This window comes from Crocodylus porosus, unplaced genomic scaffold (genome assembly GCF_001723895.1).
Source record: "Crocodylus porosus isolate Cpor-Errol unplaced genomic scaffold, CroPor_comp1, whole genome shotgun sequence".
NCBI lineage: Eukaryota > Metazoa > Chordata > Crocodylia > Crocodylidae > Crocodylus > Crocodylus porosus.
In genome coordinates this window covers 36,814,070-36,827,448 of record NW_017728943.1, presented here as the reverse complement: position 1 = coordinate 36,827,448, position 13,379 = coordinate 36,814,070, and the positions used below count along the sequence as shown (strand labels likewise).

The 13,379-nt window shown below is 39.0% G+C and overlaps 1 protein-coding gene across 2 annotated transcripts in view; it reads left to right on the top strand.

Annotated features, from left to right (window-relative positions):
• MEIS1 (Meis homeobox 1) overlaps window positions 1-13,379 on the top strand; it is a 123,408-nt gene that overhangs the window by 104,755 nt on the left and 5,274 nt on the right. For both annotated transcript variants that reach the window (XM_019549157.1, XM_019549159.1), the window contains exon 10: window positions 12,929-12,987. In XM_019549157.1, the coding sequence (XP_019404702.1) occupies window positions 12,929-12,987 (59 nt within the window). The remainder of the gene's footprint in view (window positions 1-12,928; window positions 12,988-13,379) is intronic.

Genomic DNA, 13,379 nt, shown 5'->3' with positions numbered 1-13,379 from the left:
TTGCCAAGTAAATTACTATTCAAACAATTCAGAATATGTGTGGTAAATTAGCTGTTCCAAATATACCACGTGCAGGGATTTTAAAACAGTTTTTACATTTATGTTTTCACTAAGTCTTAGCTAATTGTTATGCCTTTCACCTTGAATGCCAATTGTAATAATAATATTACATCTGTAATCTATTTCTCTGTTCTTAAATTACAGCAATCAGGAATATTCACTAGGTAAAATACTGTATAGTTACTCATAAGAAAATATTGAAATCAGTCAAAAAATGTTTAGCTTGCATATTGCCTTAGACAGCCCTGGAGAGTTGCCAGACAACCAAGGTATTATTAGAAAAGCTGAGCAAATAGCTTGCAGGGAGAAGAGTTGTGAATTTAGAAACCATCAGGTATTGTCATGTCAAAAGATCTTAGAAGTACATCGTTGGTACTACTTTTTCTGATTATTTTTCTTTTAATTCAGTAAAGTCATCATTCTAAAAATACAATTTAGCAGTTACTAATGTACCAATTTTATGTTTTACATCTCGGGCTTGAATGCGTTGTATATGTTCAGGTGACTCAGGCCCAGATCTGCAAAGAGATTTAGGCAAGTGATGTGCAGCATTGCCATGTCTAGCTTTTAGGTACTGGCTCTGGATTTGCAATTCACAAACCTGCATTAGGCAGCTAAATTCCTTACACAGCAGCTGAGGAGAGTAAAGCACCTAAGACTGGGTAGGTCTACCAAGAGACAGACAATAGGAAATGCTGAAAAGATGGGCATATCTAAAATCCATCCTCTCTCCTGGATTTATCTACAGGCTATAGCTAGGCAGGTGTGTGAGGCAGGGATTCACAACACAAAACTACTTTCTAAATCTAGGTCCTTAATTAGTTGTTTGGTAGAGATGCCCAGCTCACTCTTTTCCTTTAAAATGCACCCAGACGAAGAGAAGATTGTGCTCCCCAGATTTTATAATGGAGCCTAGTGGTTAGAGCTCTTCCAAGGACGTATAATATGGTAGTCAGGCTGGAGACAAGGCTGGAATGGTGACACTCTCTACTACTGTTCTGAGCCACTGAGGACAGAAGGGGAATCAAGATGCAAAGGGCCAGAGAGAAATGAAGCAAGAGCTGGACTTCTGGAGCAGTGTTGAGGGCATTCTGTGTTCTAGTTCCTGCTCCAAAGAGTTACTGGATAAAATACAGATTCAGTCCTGTGACCAGGAACCAAAACCCAGGACTGCCATTCCAGGCAGAACACCCTTACCACTGGACTTCAAAGTCATGTTTACTCTAGTTTACCTTCACTGGCCCAATGAATCTTGCTACGGTGGTCCAGCTTCAACAGGAGTGCAGTGGAGAGCATCTGAACTCCCATTATGAGGTAAAACAGTTGTCTCGGAGAGTATAATCCACATCAGAAGCTAGTGTTAGTTTGTCCCACATTCTTTGCTTAAAGCAACCTTGGAGTTTTTGGTGCCCTAAGTAAGAGTAGAGTTTAATACCCAAACATGTGAGTTCTGCCAGGAAGAGGACTTTTGTATCAAATATTTTCAAGGCTGTACCACTACCTGGATCCAGGCTAATGTAAGTTAATCTAATATGGAGACTGAATTACCGCATATATTTTTGAGTATACTAGATGCATTTTAATAGAAAGACTGTATTGTCTACTGCACTGGCTTCATAATCTTTATGACTGTCTCAACCTCTGGACTGTGGCCAGATCTAGCTCTGTGTCATCTGGCCCATGGGGTTCTCCCCAGGTCCAAAAATTTGACAATGTGTGATCAGTAGCAGTGCTAATTGTTCCCTGAGCTGTGGCAATTGATGCTCATGCTGCTCCCCGACCTACAAATTTCTGTACCCAGTGGGAACCCTGTAGTCTAGATAGCACAGTCCTGTGTGCCAGATCTCACTGGTGTGCAGTCTCTCAACAGCGAGATCCAATATTCAAGGTTGGATTGGTATATAGAGCTGTGCTGCAGCCAGATTTGGCAAGCAAGGTCATGCTTCTATGCTAGATTCCACCCAGGGACTGACCCTGAGCCCCAGCCCTACTCTGGAACTGGCCCATGGACCAACCCCACACATGGGATCCAGCCCTCACACTGGACTTGCATCACTTCTGCATCCCTGTGGGCTGGAGAGGTAGAGCATCATTGCTTTAGAGGGAGAGCATATGAACATCTAGATAGATCTAGAGTGATCTATCCCTGTCATACTCTTCCTGGCATCTACCATCATAAAACATGTGCTCTGACTAGGAGTAGATTGCTTCAGCAAAGGGGATTCAGACTAGTGAGACCAGGTTTGGTCCTTGCACGTATTTAGGAATATGGAGACAACTACCTGTTATGGTCCCTCCTGTTTCAGGGGACTGCTGAATTTTTTTAGGAAAACCAGAATTGAGGGGACTGCTTTACCATGTACTTTTCTACTGGAGAGCAGATGTGTGCAGGACATGCAGGGTAGGTGAACTTCATCCCTCAGCAGAGGACCAGCAGAGCACCTGCAGTTACTGTAAGCTTTGTTTTGAGGCCTTGTGCTGGTGCTCTGTTCAACTGTGATTTTCACAATTAAGCTAGACCTTGGTCCCCTAATCTTCACCTTGATCTGTTCAAAAGACTTAACTATGGGCCTTGTAGGTGAAACTCATCTCTGTACAGAGAGCTAGCACAAGTTTTATTTAAACCTTTGTAACAGACCTCGAGTGAGACTTCAGTCATAGTACCCAGGCCGTAAGCACTGCTTTGGCACAGGGTTGCATTCCATCTCCTTCATAACAACTTGCTAGTTATGGAGAGACCTTCTTTGGATAAACTGGAACTAGAACAAAGGAAGTGAACTTTGAATAATTTTCCACAAGTTAGAAACAATGACTGTTGTGTATGTAGCAAATAAAGTACGTTTAAAAAACTATAAAATACATGTCAACATAAACACACTTTTTTTATAAGAGAAGGAAGTCATCTTGCTTAGCAGAATGTTGCAAACAAGGTATACGTGCCAACAGCATAACAAGCAAGAGGCTTGGCATTTTTGAAGTTAATATGCAGCAAAAATTGTTTTTCCCTCAGGCATTCCATCTTTTTATATGGTGGTTTTGTACATGACAAACTTTTTAGTGGGTGCATTAATATTCTATAACTAATGTGCTGTCAGGTGTCATGAAGATAAGATTAAAAGGCACTGTTCAAACATTCTCCAGTTGCTCTATCTTCCCCTTTTTGCTTTAGTCTGCTGTATTAGGCTATGGGTCACCATTCTCTGTGAGTTACTCTTTTGTTGTTTTTTTTAATAATAAAGAAAGTTCATATTCAGGTATATGCCATGCAGAAATGGAGTTCTACTTTAAAAACATCTAGGATACCATAATCATTGCGGCAGAACAATCAAGAGTAGAATTCCTTGTGTCTCATTGTCTTCTGTAAATACATCTCAGTACTTTCAATTTTTCTTTAAAAGGAAACGAAAGAGAATTTTTGTTGTTGTTAGGAAAAGTAACCTCAGCACAAAAGAGCGAGAGCGAGAGAGAGAGAAAGAGGAGTAATGGTTTGTCATTTCTTTGCAAGTCAGGTTTTGGTCTATTCTTGTCAAATCTATCTTAAGTGTGTTTACATATAGTTTGCCTTTCTGGTATTTTCTGCTTGCACAGACCTGATCTCCACCTATTTTGTGTCAACAGTTGCTGAGAATGGTGTACAGCGATTAACCATTGAGAATTGAAACACCAACAAGCTGAGAACTGTGCCCTCAGAGACCCTCTCTCTCACATCATAAACTGCTTCAGGCTGCACCTACATAAAACAAACTGCATTTTTGAGTGGTTAAAAAGTCAGCCTGAAATATTAAAAATGGGGCAAATGTTGCCTCCTTGTTGGATAAAACAATTTTCTCTTCTCAAAAAATGAAATGCAGCCAGAGGCATATGGGAAGGAAGTGCTTTTGAGGGTGTGCATTTTGCCCAGTCTGGTCTAAAATGATCCAGCGTGAATGATGTATAGCTGGCTATAACAGCATTAAACATTCCTTTATTTTTTTTAAACAAGAGAAAATAACAGAAGATACCATTTAAAGAAAACACTACAGCTGCAGTCCTAAACAAAATCTAGGTCATGTAACAGTTTCACAGAATATTTTTTTCCCAAGCACAGTAGTTGTTGTGACTTTTTGACTGCGATAAAATGTGATGCCTGAAATGCTATAATATCAGTTGCTCCATTTTAAATTCCACCTTTGCCCCAGATAGTGTCAGCTCCTCACTTGGAGTAAATCAGTGTAACATCATTGATTTACATTAACTGAGACTTGCATATAAACTGTTTGTCCCAAGATCTTGCAAGCCCTTTCTATCCATACCTCTCTGAACTGCCCCATTCATTTTATTTCATCACTTTTGGGGGTAATCCAGTTTCTTCTCTTGAACTCAAAATGTCATTGTGAATAGGGACTCCAAGCAAAAATAATGTGATTTCCTTCACGGAGTGAATTTCTAAACAAGGTGGAGCTCATGTCACTGAAAATAAAGCTTGAAACAGAAAAGGCTTGGTCAGTTCTTGTTGAATGGTGATTCAACAAGAGGTTCATTTTGTTCAAACCCATGACTTCTGGGTTAGTAGTGGCTGAAACCTGTTCCTACACAACTATCTTGTCATAAATGATGCAAAGAGAATTGGTGCTGAGCAAAAACCCATGTCACAAAACCACCACCACAACTGAGATTCGTTTGTAATCTCAGCAATGACAGCAGGGACCAAATTGTCATTGGGCCCTGCTACATATTCAAATTAAAGTTGGATAGAAACCAGTAATAGAGTTGTTACACATTCTCAGGCACTAACTTTATAGCTGGTTGGCTCTTTTTATAGCTGGATGGACATTTTTATTGTGTGATAAGTACTTTGCATGTGTGGCTGGTCTAAAATTATTGAGTGATTAATCAATTAATTGTGTAATATATGTAACGTGTACCAGGGGCAATAGAACCAGAGCTGCTGGTGATTTCTCAGGGCCAGAGAGAGGTAGTGAGCCACGTAAGTCTGAAGTTAGGCAAAAGGCAGAGGAAAGGGTGGCACTTTGTAGACTAATTTTATGGTTGGAATGGTGTGAACCTACTTGAGTATATTTGCTGTCACAAATAAAAGTATAGTTCTTGCCTTGTCTTCAGGGGGACTCTATACCTATGTGGCCCTTAATGGGCTCCTGCAGGGTTTTGGTTGGCTGCCCTCAACTCATTCTAGTTCGTCCTTAAATTAGAAGCATCTGGACTTCAGAACCTTTCCAGCACAATGTGCAATGTATCAAGGACTGTAAAAGCATGTTCACATCACCTCTATATCACTCTTGGCACTGTGGCCAAACTGCACGCTGCCCACTCCAAGTGCTAGAAATGAGGCAATGTAGCCACCTTGAAGCAGCCCAGAGCGCACGCCATTAAGCAGGTCCAGAGAGAGAGAGAGAGAAAGCTTGAGAGCGGCTTTGGACATGTACTCAGATGTTTTCTACAGTGGTTACATTGCTTCATTTTCAGGATTTGGCTTGTACAGTGGGAGCATGTGGATGTGGCATGCTCTGCCCCTCTCTGGACCTGCTTATTGGCACATGCTCTGGTCTGCTTCAGGGTGACTGCATTGCCTCATTTCTGGCACTTGGAGTGGGCAGCACAGCTGTGTGGATGTGCCTTAAAGTTAGATTTTGAAGTCTGGCTATTTGATTGCCTTGTAAATGGCTGCATGCAACAAATGTGGGCCTGTGTTATAATGTTCAGATTCAGGCTGTTGTGAAGTGCAGAGGTTTAAGAGTCACGGTTTACCTCTAGAATTCCTTCAGAGTTGATGACCAGTTTTGAGCCTTTCTGCAAGTGCCAAAAATTGCACACATGAAAGTGAATGGGGGTAGAAAATTTGCATTCCAACTCTGGCTCTCCTCAAAACCTGCAGAGAGGGAATGCTCTGCAATGTCCTCTGTTATAAGCATTTAGAAGGACATTTCCGAAGGGTAGGTATGTGCTCTACATACCTGTAACCCAGCAGAGGCAATTTGGTATATCTGAAAGTATAAATTATTTACAAGCAGGGAATGGTTCACTTCTAGGTAGAAGCTGAGGATGCTGAAACTGCTTATGGAGAGCATTTCTATGATTGTGATGACCAATGTTATTTTGATTCCAGGCCCTTAAAAGGGTCTGATTAAGATCTGGGGTAAGTTATAGCAGCCTTAGTACTGATGGGTTGCAGCAGTCCTTAAAAGGTAACTGGAGATCAGTAGAATCCCACAAGATAGCTGGAGGCAGATGTGGTATGTTTCAGTAGCACACAAAGTAGGAGAAGTGTAGGATTCTGGAGTACAGCTGCTCAGTAATTTTTCAACAAAAATTAGAAATAGCCAGTTTATCAGTAAAACTTCTATTGGGCATGTTGAAATGTTTGGTTAAAAGAATAGGAGGGAGGGAGAAAAACACCTAGGACAAGCAATAGCTTGGTGTTTAGGATGCTTCTGGGATGTTCATTGCAGAGCAGGGGGCTGAATCTGGATTTCCCATATGTCAGATGAGTATCTTAATGGCAGATCTGTAGACTACATTGTGTGAAGCCTGCTTATTTTTAACCAAAAAAATATTCTGTAGGGTCTTGGTTTCCTCCTGAGGCAGAATAGAAAAGAAGCAGTGTTAAGAAGCAGTGTTGTTGCACCATGTGGGTACCTTATAGGGTTCAACTGAAAAATTGGAAAATAGCAATGAAGACCAGGGCCAGGAATGTGGGTATCTCTGCTTAGCAAAACCATTTGTTGTTATTTCTTCTTGAGGGTATGTACTGCCTCCTCTCCTGATAGACTGGAATAGCATCTGTGCAGTGCCCCCATCTAGCCCAGTGGTACAGTGCCCTTTCAGACTCATACTATGTATTTGGGCTGAGCCATGAAGACAGGATGTGTCCATGGTGCTTTAACAAGGAAGTGAATTATGGGAGAAGAAAAAGTTTGTGAAAGTGTTCACAGAAGATCAAGCAGAACAGTAACAAAAGACAGGGTCCTTACATCTCAGGCTAGTGAATGTAGAGCATACCAGGCATACCTACTGGGTGTGCATACCTGATGACATCTGTATCCTTTCTATCTGTGCACTTGATATGCTTGGTACATTAGCAGGCTCTGCTTGCAAAAGATTAAATAGCGCTTCCCTGCTTTAAAGAAACTTTTCTGAATGCACAATGTGAATACACTTGTAGGGTCACATAGTAATGCTTGAAGTCAGAAGCTATTTTTAAAACTAAATTGCAGCACAGCACATGGCTTTCATTAGTGCTTTACATCAAATTTGTCAGCTAATTAGTGGTTTTTCATCACTAGTTTTGCATAGTATTTTATTTGTAGTTCACTCTTAAATGCTGTTTTACACAACACCCAGCCCTCCATACAGCCATTTGACAAATATTCCTGTATTGCCAGAAGAGGAAACAAATCTTTCAGGAGAATTTTCTGATATGCCTGATTGATGGACTTGCTGTGATTTGAGTAAATTCCAATATTATGTTTCTGAAGTGGGCGGTTAGCAGAGCATGTATTCTCTTCCCTCCCTACCTCCATTTAATGTTGTGAATGATGTATTGCAGTCTCCAACTGTCTTCATTTCAGAGGAGGAGGAGAAACCAAGAAAAGTTGCCAAACATGACTTCATAAGGTTTGACTTTAGACTGAATCTACTTTCTTGAGTGTCTTGAGACCTTTTATTTCACAAATAAAGGAGTACAGAAAGCAAGGATGGCTAATGACTGGTAGCTGTGGGTCGCTGAGCACATTTTTACCATTTGAAGGCAGCAAACGTGTAAATAGGTTTCCACATTTTTCCCCATAATGAACTATCTTAAAAGGGTCAGGAAAATATGTAAACAAGAGAGAAATGAAAATAATTGAGAGTTAGGAATAAAGTGACAATGAAATGTAATGATCCAAGAGTCACTATTTAGCACACTTCACATTGTAATTATTTTTGCTGGAGACAAAAGGTGTTGCATTGGGAAAATCATTTAAATACTAGATAAATAGATGGTTTCAGCAAATTGGATGGGAAATGGCAAATTTGAAAGGTGAAGGTTTTGCCAATCTCAGCTGAAAATATGGGGATGAAGGTAATGATTTTTAAAATAATCTGTTTAAAAAATAACACTGTTAATTTAGGTACTTTAATGGAATGAACAAAGACATAACCTAACATATGCTTATACTTTCTATTCAGGAATGAGTGTTCATTGCTAAAGAATAATTCTTGTTAAAAAAGAGAGTTGCAAGAGGAGTTATGAACAATGGTGTTTGTAGCTATTCTTAAAATCCCTTAAACATGTAGTTGACAGGATTGCTAGAACAAACTTCAAAAAGAACTGAAACAAAGTGGTTTTGGCACTTAATAGCAGTGCTCCTGATATGCAAACCCCTGGACCACTCTCTGGTGTGAAATTGACAAGAAACAGCATGAGTCCTGAGGGCTCAAAGACTGGAAAGGTTGTGAAAATATTCTTTTTTTGGGGGGGGGTTGGGGGGGCACTGAAACTTGTCTATAAGATGAGCTCTATCTATTTTCAGTAGGATTCTTGTAATAAATCTAAATCTGAACCTGAAAAATGAAAGGTTCCATAACTATGTAAATTTTTGAGCAAAGGATGACTTTAGAAAACTGTGATAGCCAGGGAGGGCCTCATTTTATTCATGCAATAGAAGTGTGAAATACATGCTTTTCAGCCAGTACCGCAGAGAACTACACACAAGGAGCAAAGGAAGCTGCAGCAAAGGAAAAAAGAACAGATCTCTGAAAAATGCCATGCAGGCTGTAACCTGAAACTAGCAAAATGTGCCTTTTGAATGGTTTTGTGACCCTGTGAAAATATTCACTTTCTGGCTGGGGTATTTTAACCAATTTCAACCTAAAATAGTCTTTTATCATCACCAGTCATGCTGCCTCTCATTGAGAGGAAACAAAACTTGTGTATCCCAGTGTAGGCAGCTGAGCTGAAGGTCAAAGTTCAAAGGCAGATTGCTGCATCACTGGGTCTCGATCTGAATCTTATCCATGTGACCAGAGATGCTCATTGTCAGAATGGAGAGACCTTGGAGTGGAGGAGAATTAGACCTACTTCTGGAGCAGGTTGGGAGCAGGGGGATGTTTAAAAGATAACATTCCTGCAAAATACATTTTTTAACAAAAGGGTAAGAGTGGCCTCTTGCTCCTCTTTAGAGACTGGAGAGAAGTTACACAAACTGGATGCAGTTTTTTTCTTAGTTCACAAAGCAAGAATGCAACCTATTGTTTTGGAAAAGGGAGGAAAAATAAGTTTAACTTAAAAACATAATTCAGCCTCCCTGAGCCTATGCATTTGTCCAACTGTTCTCTTTTTTACACTACACAAAAAGCTCCATTTGCATTTGCATTGCTTTACCAAATTCCATGCAACAAGCTAACTTTTTTCAGTTTTGCGGGAAGCCTAACTACCACTTTGACAAATTGCACTGGTATTGACTCTCTTATTCAATGTGGAGTCTACAGCAAGGCAACTTTATTGGTATACATGATGTGTGTTTAAAAAAATCCCACTTTGTGCAAACACTCAAGCATGCATATAACTTTACTCATAATAGCAATATTATGCATATACCTTATGCATGAGCTTAAGCTTTTGCTTGAATAGAGACCGTAATTTATAATAGGTGATATTTTGAGAAAATTAGGTTTTAATAAGCATTTATTTTATCAGGAAAATACTTTCTTAAAAATAAGTCCTGATTCCTTTTGTCTTTGTTTTCCTAATATAGTAAGGTTTCTAAAGATGATTGAAATGGAAAATCTGGGAAATGTGGGTGACGGGGTACTGGGGCAGTTGGAGTTTTTCCTCATAACATTTTGTGCCACTGCTTTGTTGTGGATAGGATTTCCATCATTTAACCAAGGGAAAATTTTGCAAATTCAGATGATGATTTTGCTGTTGGTACTTCTTTTCAAGGAGAGGAACAGGCAACATGCAGAATGTATTCCTATATCCATATTTCCCGCTACAAAACTGAATGTCTTTTGTGAAGAATTTTGAAATGTGATGTATAAATATAATTTAACCAAATTTTACTTTCTTAATGCAACATGCATAAATGCTTTTAATCTAATGTGAAGTTTTGGTTCACAGAAAAAAAAGTAACTTGAAAGTAGATACTTTTTTATGCATAGTAGTTTGGAAACTACTATAATGCAAAGTAAAGAGTTCTGTTACAAAAGCAGGGAGGATGGGACAGAAGGTTAAAGGGCATTTTTGAAACAAACAGCTGGACCAGTTTATTTAAACAGATACAAGGATGGGGAGCTGACCTCAGTTTGACTTCTAGTGGGAGGAGCAAGAATGTCATTTTATTACTTTGCCCAGAAGGAAAATGTTCTTGCGTCTGAATTCACCCTGAAGACATCCAAACACATGGCTGTTTTGCTGAATATCTACTTACATAAAATACATGTGAGAATGTTTAAAAGGGCAATAATTATGAAGTGCCTGTATGTAAAATGCAGTTAAAGTAAACAACCCAAGTGGCAGTGTGGGGCAAACAGGTGAAAGTATAGTTGACTGTAGGTAATTCTTACTGATAACTGTTAGTAAATAGTAGACTAAACACTTTATTCAAAAAGGTACCTGCTAAATAATAATGTGTATCTTTTGGAGATACGGAAATGTTGAAAAGTTTAGTCCTTTGTACTAGTAAGTGTTCTCAGTTTATTTAAGATGTTGATGTGTAGCTGTTGGTTTGGGTTAAAAATGTCCCTAAAAAGGTTTTTTCATAGAAAGCCATCTAACATATAACTGCTCCCAGATCTCAGAGGGCTAGCAGAAAGGGCCCCTCTTTCCCACTTACCCCAACGGCCTCCTACTACGATAGGTATTCAGTAGTCTGTATTTCAAGGATGGGGGAAACATTAAAAGCTGAAGCCTGTGGGGCTTACAAAAATAAATGGCTTGGGGAAGGGGATTATTGTTGTTTTTACTTAAGAGAGTTGCTGTGAAAATTGCTTTCTGCTAATGCAGATTACTGATATTAAACAATTTTCTAATTGGTCATGGAGCTGAGGCAGCTAATGGGGAAAAACAGATTTTTTTTTTAATTGCTTATTTCACATGGTGTTTGTGCTACACCTGTGCTTATAATGAGAAAGGAGAATTCTTCTAACCTTCTGCTCACATGATTCTAATTTTCATGGTTTGTACAAGATAATGATAAACTGATTCGCAACACTGTTTGCTGTGGTTTAATTTTTTTTTCTTAGAAGGTTGTATAAAAATGAACACAATGCTGATAATGACAAATATGACCAAATTTGTGCATAAGCTTTGCAAGAGGGCCCAGATTATGCATGTCTCTGTGTGAAACATTTCCAGAGTGCATGTTGGTGAGACCAGATTGATCATTCATGACCCACACCTTGATTAACTTTCTGATGACTTATTGAATGGAACTCAGGAACTCAGAAGCCTGTGAGAGATGGGGCAATCAAATGTATTCTCTGCTAGGGATGTCTTATTGAAGTAAAAGCAGTATAAAGTTGTATATTTTTTATCACTATTCCATGGCAATTTAGAACAATCAGCAGCCAGACCAGATTCATGCTGGGATGTTGTGATACCTTTAATGATATTACAGAAAAGAGCTTGCAGCAAATGAACACAATGCAAACAAGTTCCGCATACTGGTTCACAAGATCTGCTTTGATTCATTTTGTCAAGTATATTGGTTTCACTTATACTAACACTTCATTGTCTACTGGTAAATACTGTATTTTGTTTTGTAAAAATAAGAAAATCTTGTTAGAAAATACTCTCCACTCCACTTGGCTGAGAAGTTGGTTGAGGCTGACTTTCAGAGTGCTGTTGGCTAGGATCCCTGATTAGTGAAATGAAAATGAATGAAGTTTGACCACCGAACATTAAAATATTTTTCATTGATTATGCTCTTGTGTTTTACAGTTTTAATGCCATTAAGGCTGTATTCAGAATAGACCAAGATGAGATTTTGTTCTTATTACCTGTCTTCTTTTTTGATTTTGAATATCATTTTCAGCATAACAATTACAAAACTAATCGAGCTTAAGAGTTAAAAATAATCTATGACCATGGTTTCAAATGACAAATTTTTAAGTACCTTTTTATTTCAAAAGAGCTTCTTTTCATTTGTGGAGGGGATTTTGTCAGTAGTACAGTAATTACAATTTAATAAGATGTTTGCTGTAAATGGTCAGGCCTAGCTGGAGAAAACAGGATTATAAATTCAATTACTGTATAGCTATGACCTCGCCTTGACCCCTCAGACTTTGCATAAAGAGGAGGAAAAAAAAACCCACCAAGAAATCTCTACAAGGAATGCTTTGCTCTGAAGTCCCCAGCAGTGTGAGGTAGTGGTGATAAAACTCCAGACGTTCCCTCATTTGATGGTGTACTGCCATCACAGTTCATTATCTTAATAGTGGGCATTAAAATAGAATTAGGTTTGCAAGAGGTAGGGAAGGTTTTGATAAAACCTGTAAAAAGAAGTCAGAGAACATAAGACAGAAATGTCACTAATTAGGGGAGGTAACAGATGCCCTTATGAACATCTTTCTGCCTTCACCAATTTTTTTGTCTTCCTTCTGAATTGAAAAGAGTATTGCTGGTATTGTTTCCTGAAAACTCTGCTAATTCCCCCATGAAAAGATGAAATGGAAGTGTCCAACTGTGGTAAAAGCAGGCAAACATAAATCAACTCAGAAACCCCAAGCTTGTACTCTCAAAGGTCATGAGAGGTTACAGGTTTTGCAGCATCTGAATCTGCACACAGACCAGTTGGGAGAACAAGATCAGCCCTCCACTTAGTGAGGACCTAACGGTGTTAAAGAATGCTTTATCTGAATAACGATATGCTTTCCTTTTTTGTTGTAGGTTTATTAATGCTAGAAGAAGAATAGTTCAGCCTATGATAGACCAGTCCAATCGAGCAGGCAAGTCCCCAATAGTAACTGTATTCAAGTCACGCAGGCGAAAACCATCCTCAAGCCATTCACCGGGAGGTCCATTACCTGGTAAATAAATGAGAAATGAATGCTGGGAGTGATTGACAATTAAAATAAAACCAGTCTTGTTTCATTACAACACTAATCACTTTAACATGGTGAAAAGTTTTAGAAAAAAAATTAAAAACCAAAAAAAAAGTAACTTAAAGGATATGATGTCTAGTGACAGAACTTTCTGTACATATTCAGTATTCATGTTATTTTTTTTTGTTTGAGTTTTCCTTCCCAGCTCTTTCTGCTACTATGACCACTCCCTGGTGCATGGCTTGGTGTGGAATTGCTGTAAACTTTATTACCTGTCAAAAGGGCAAAGGGGTCAG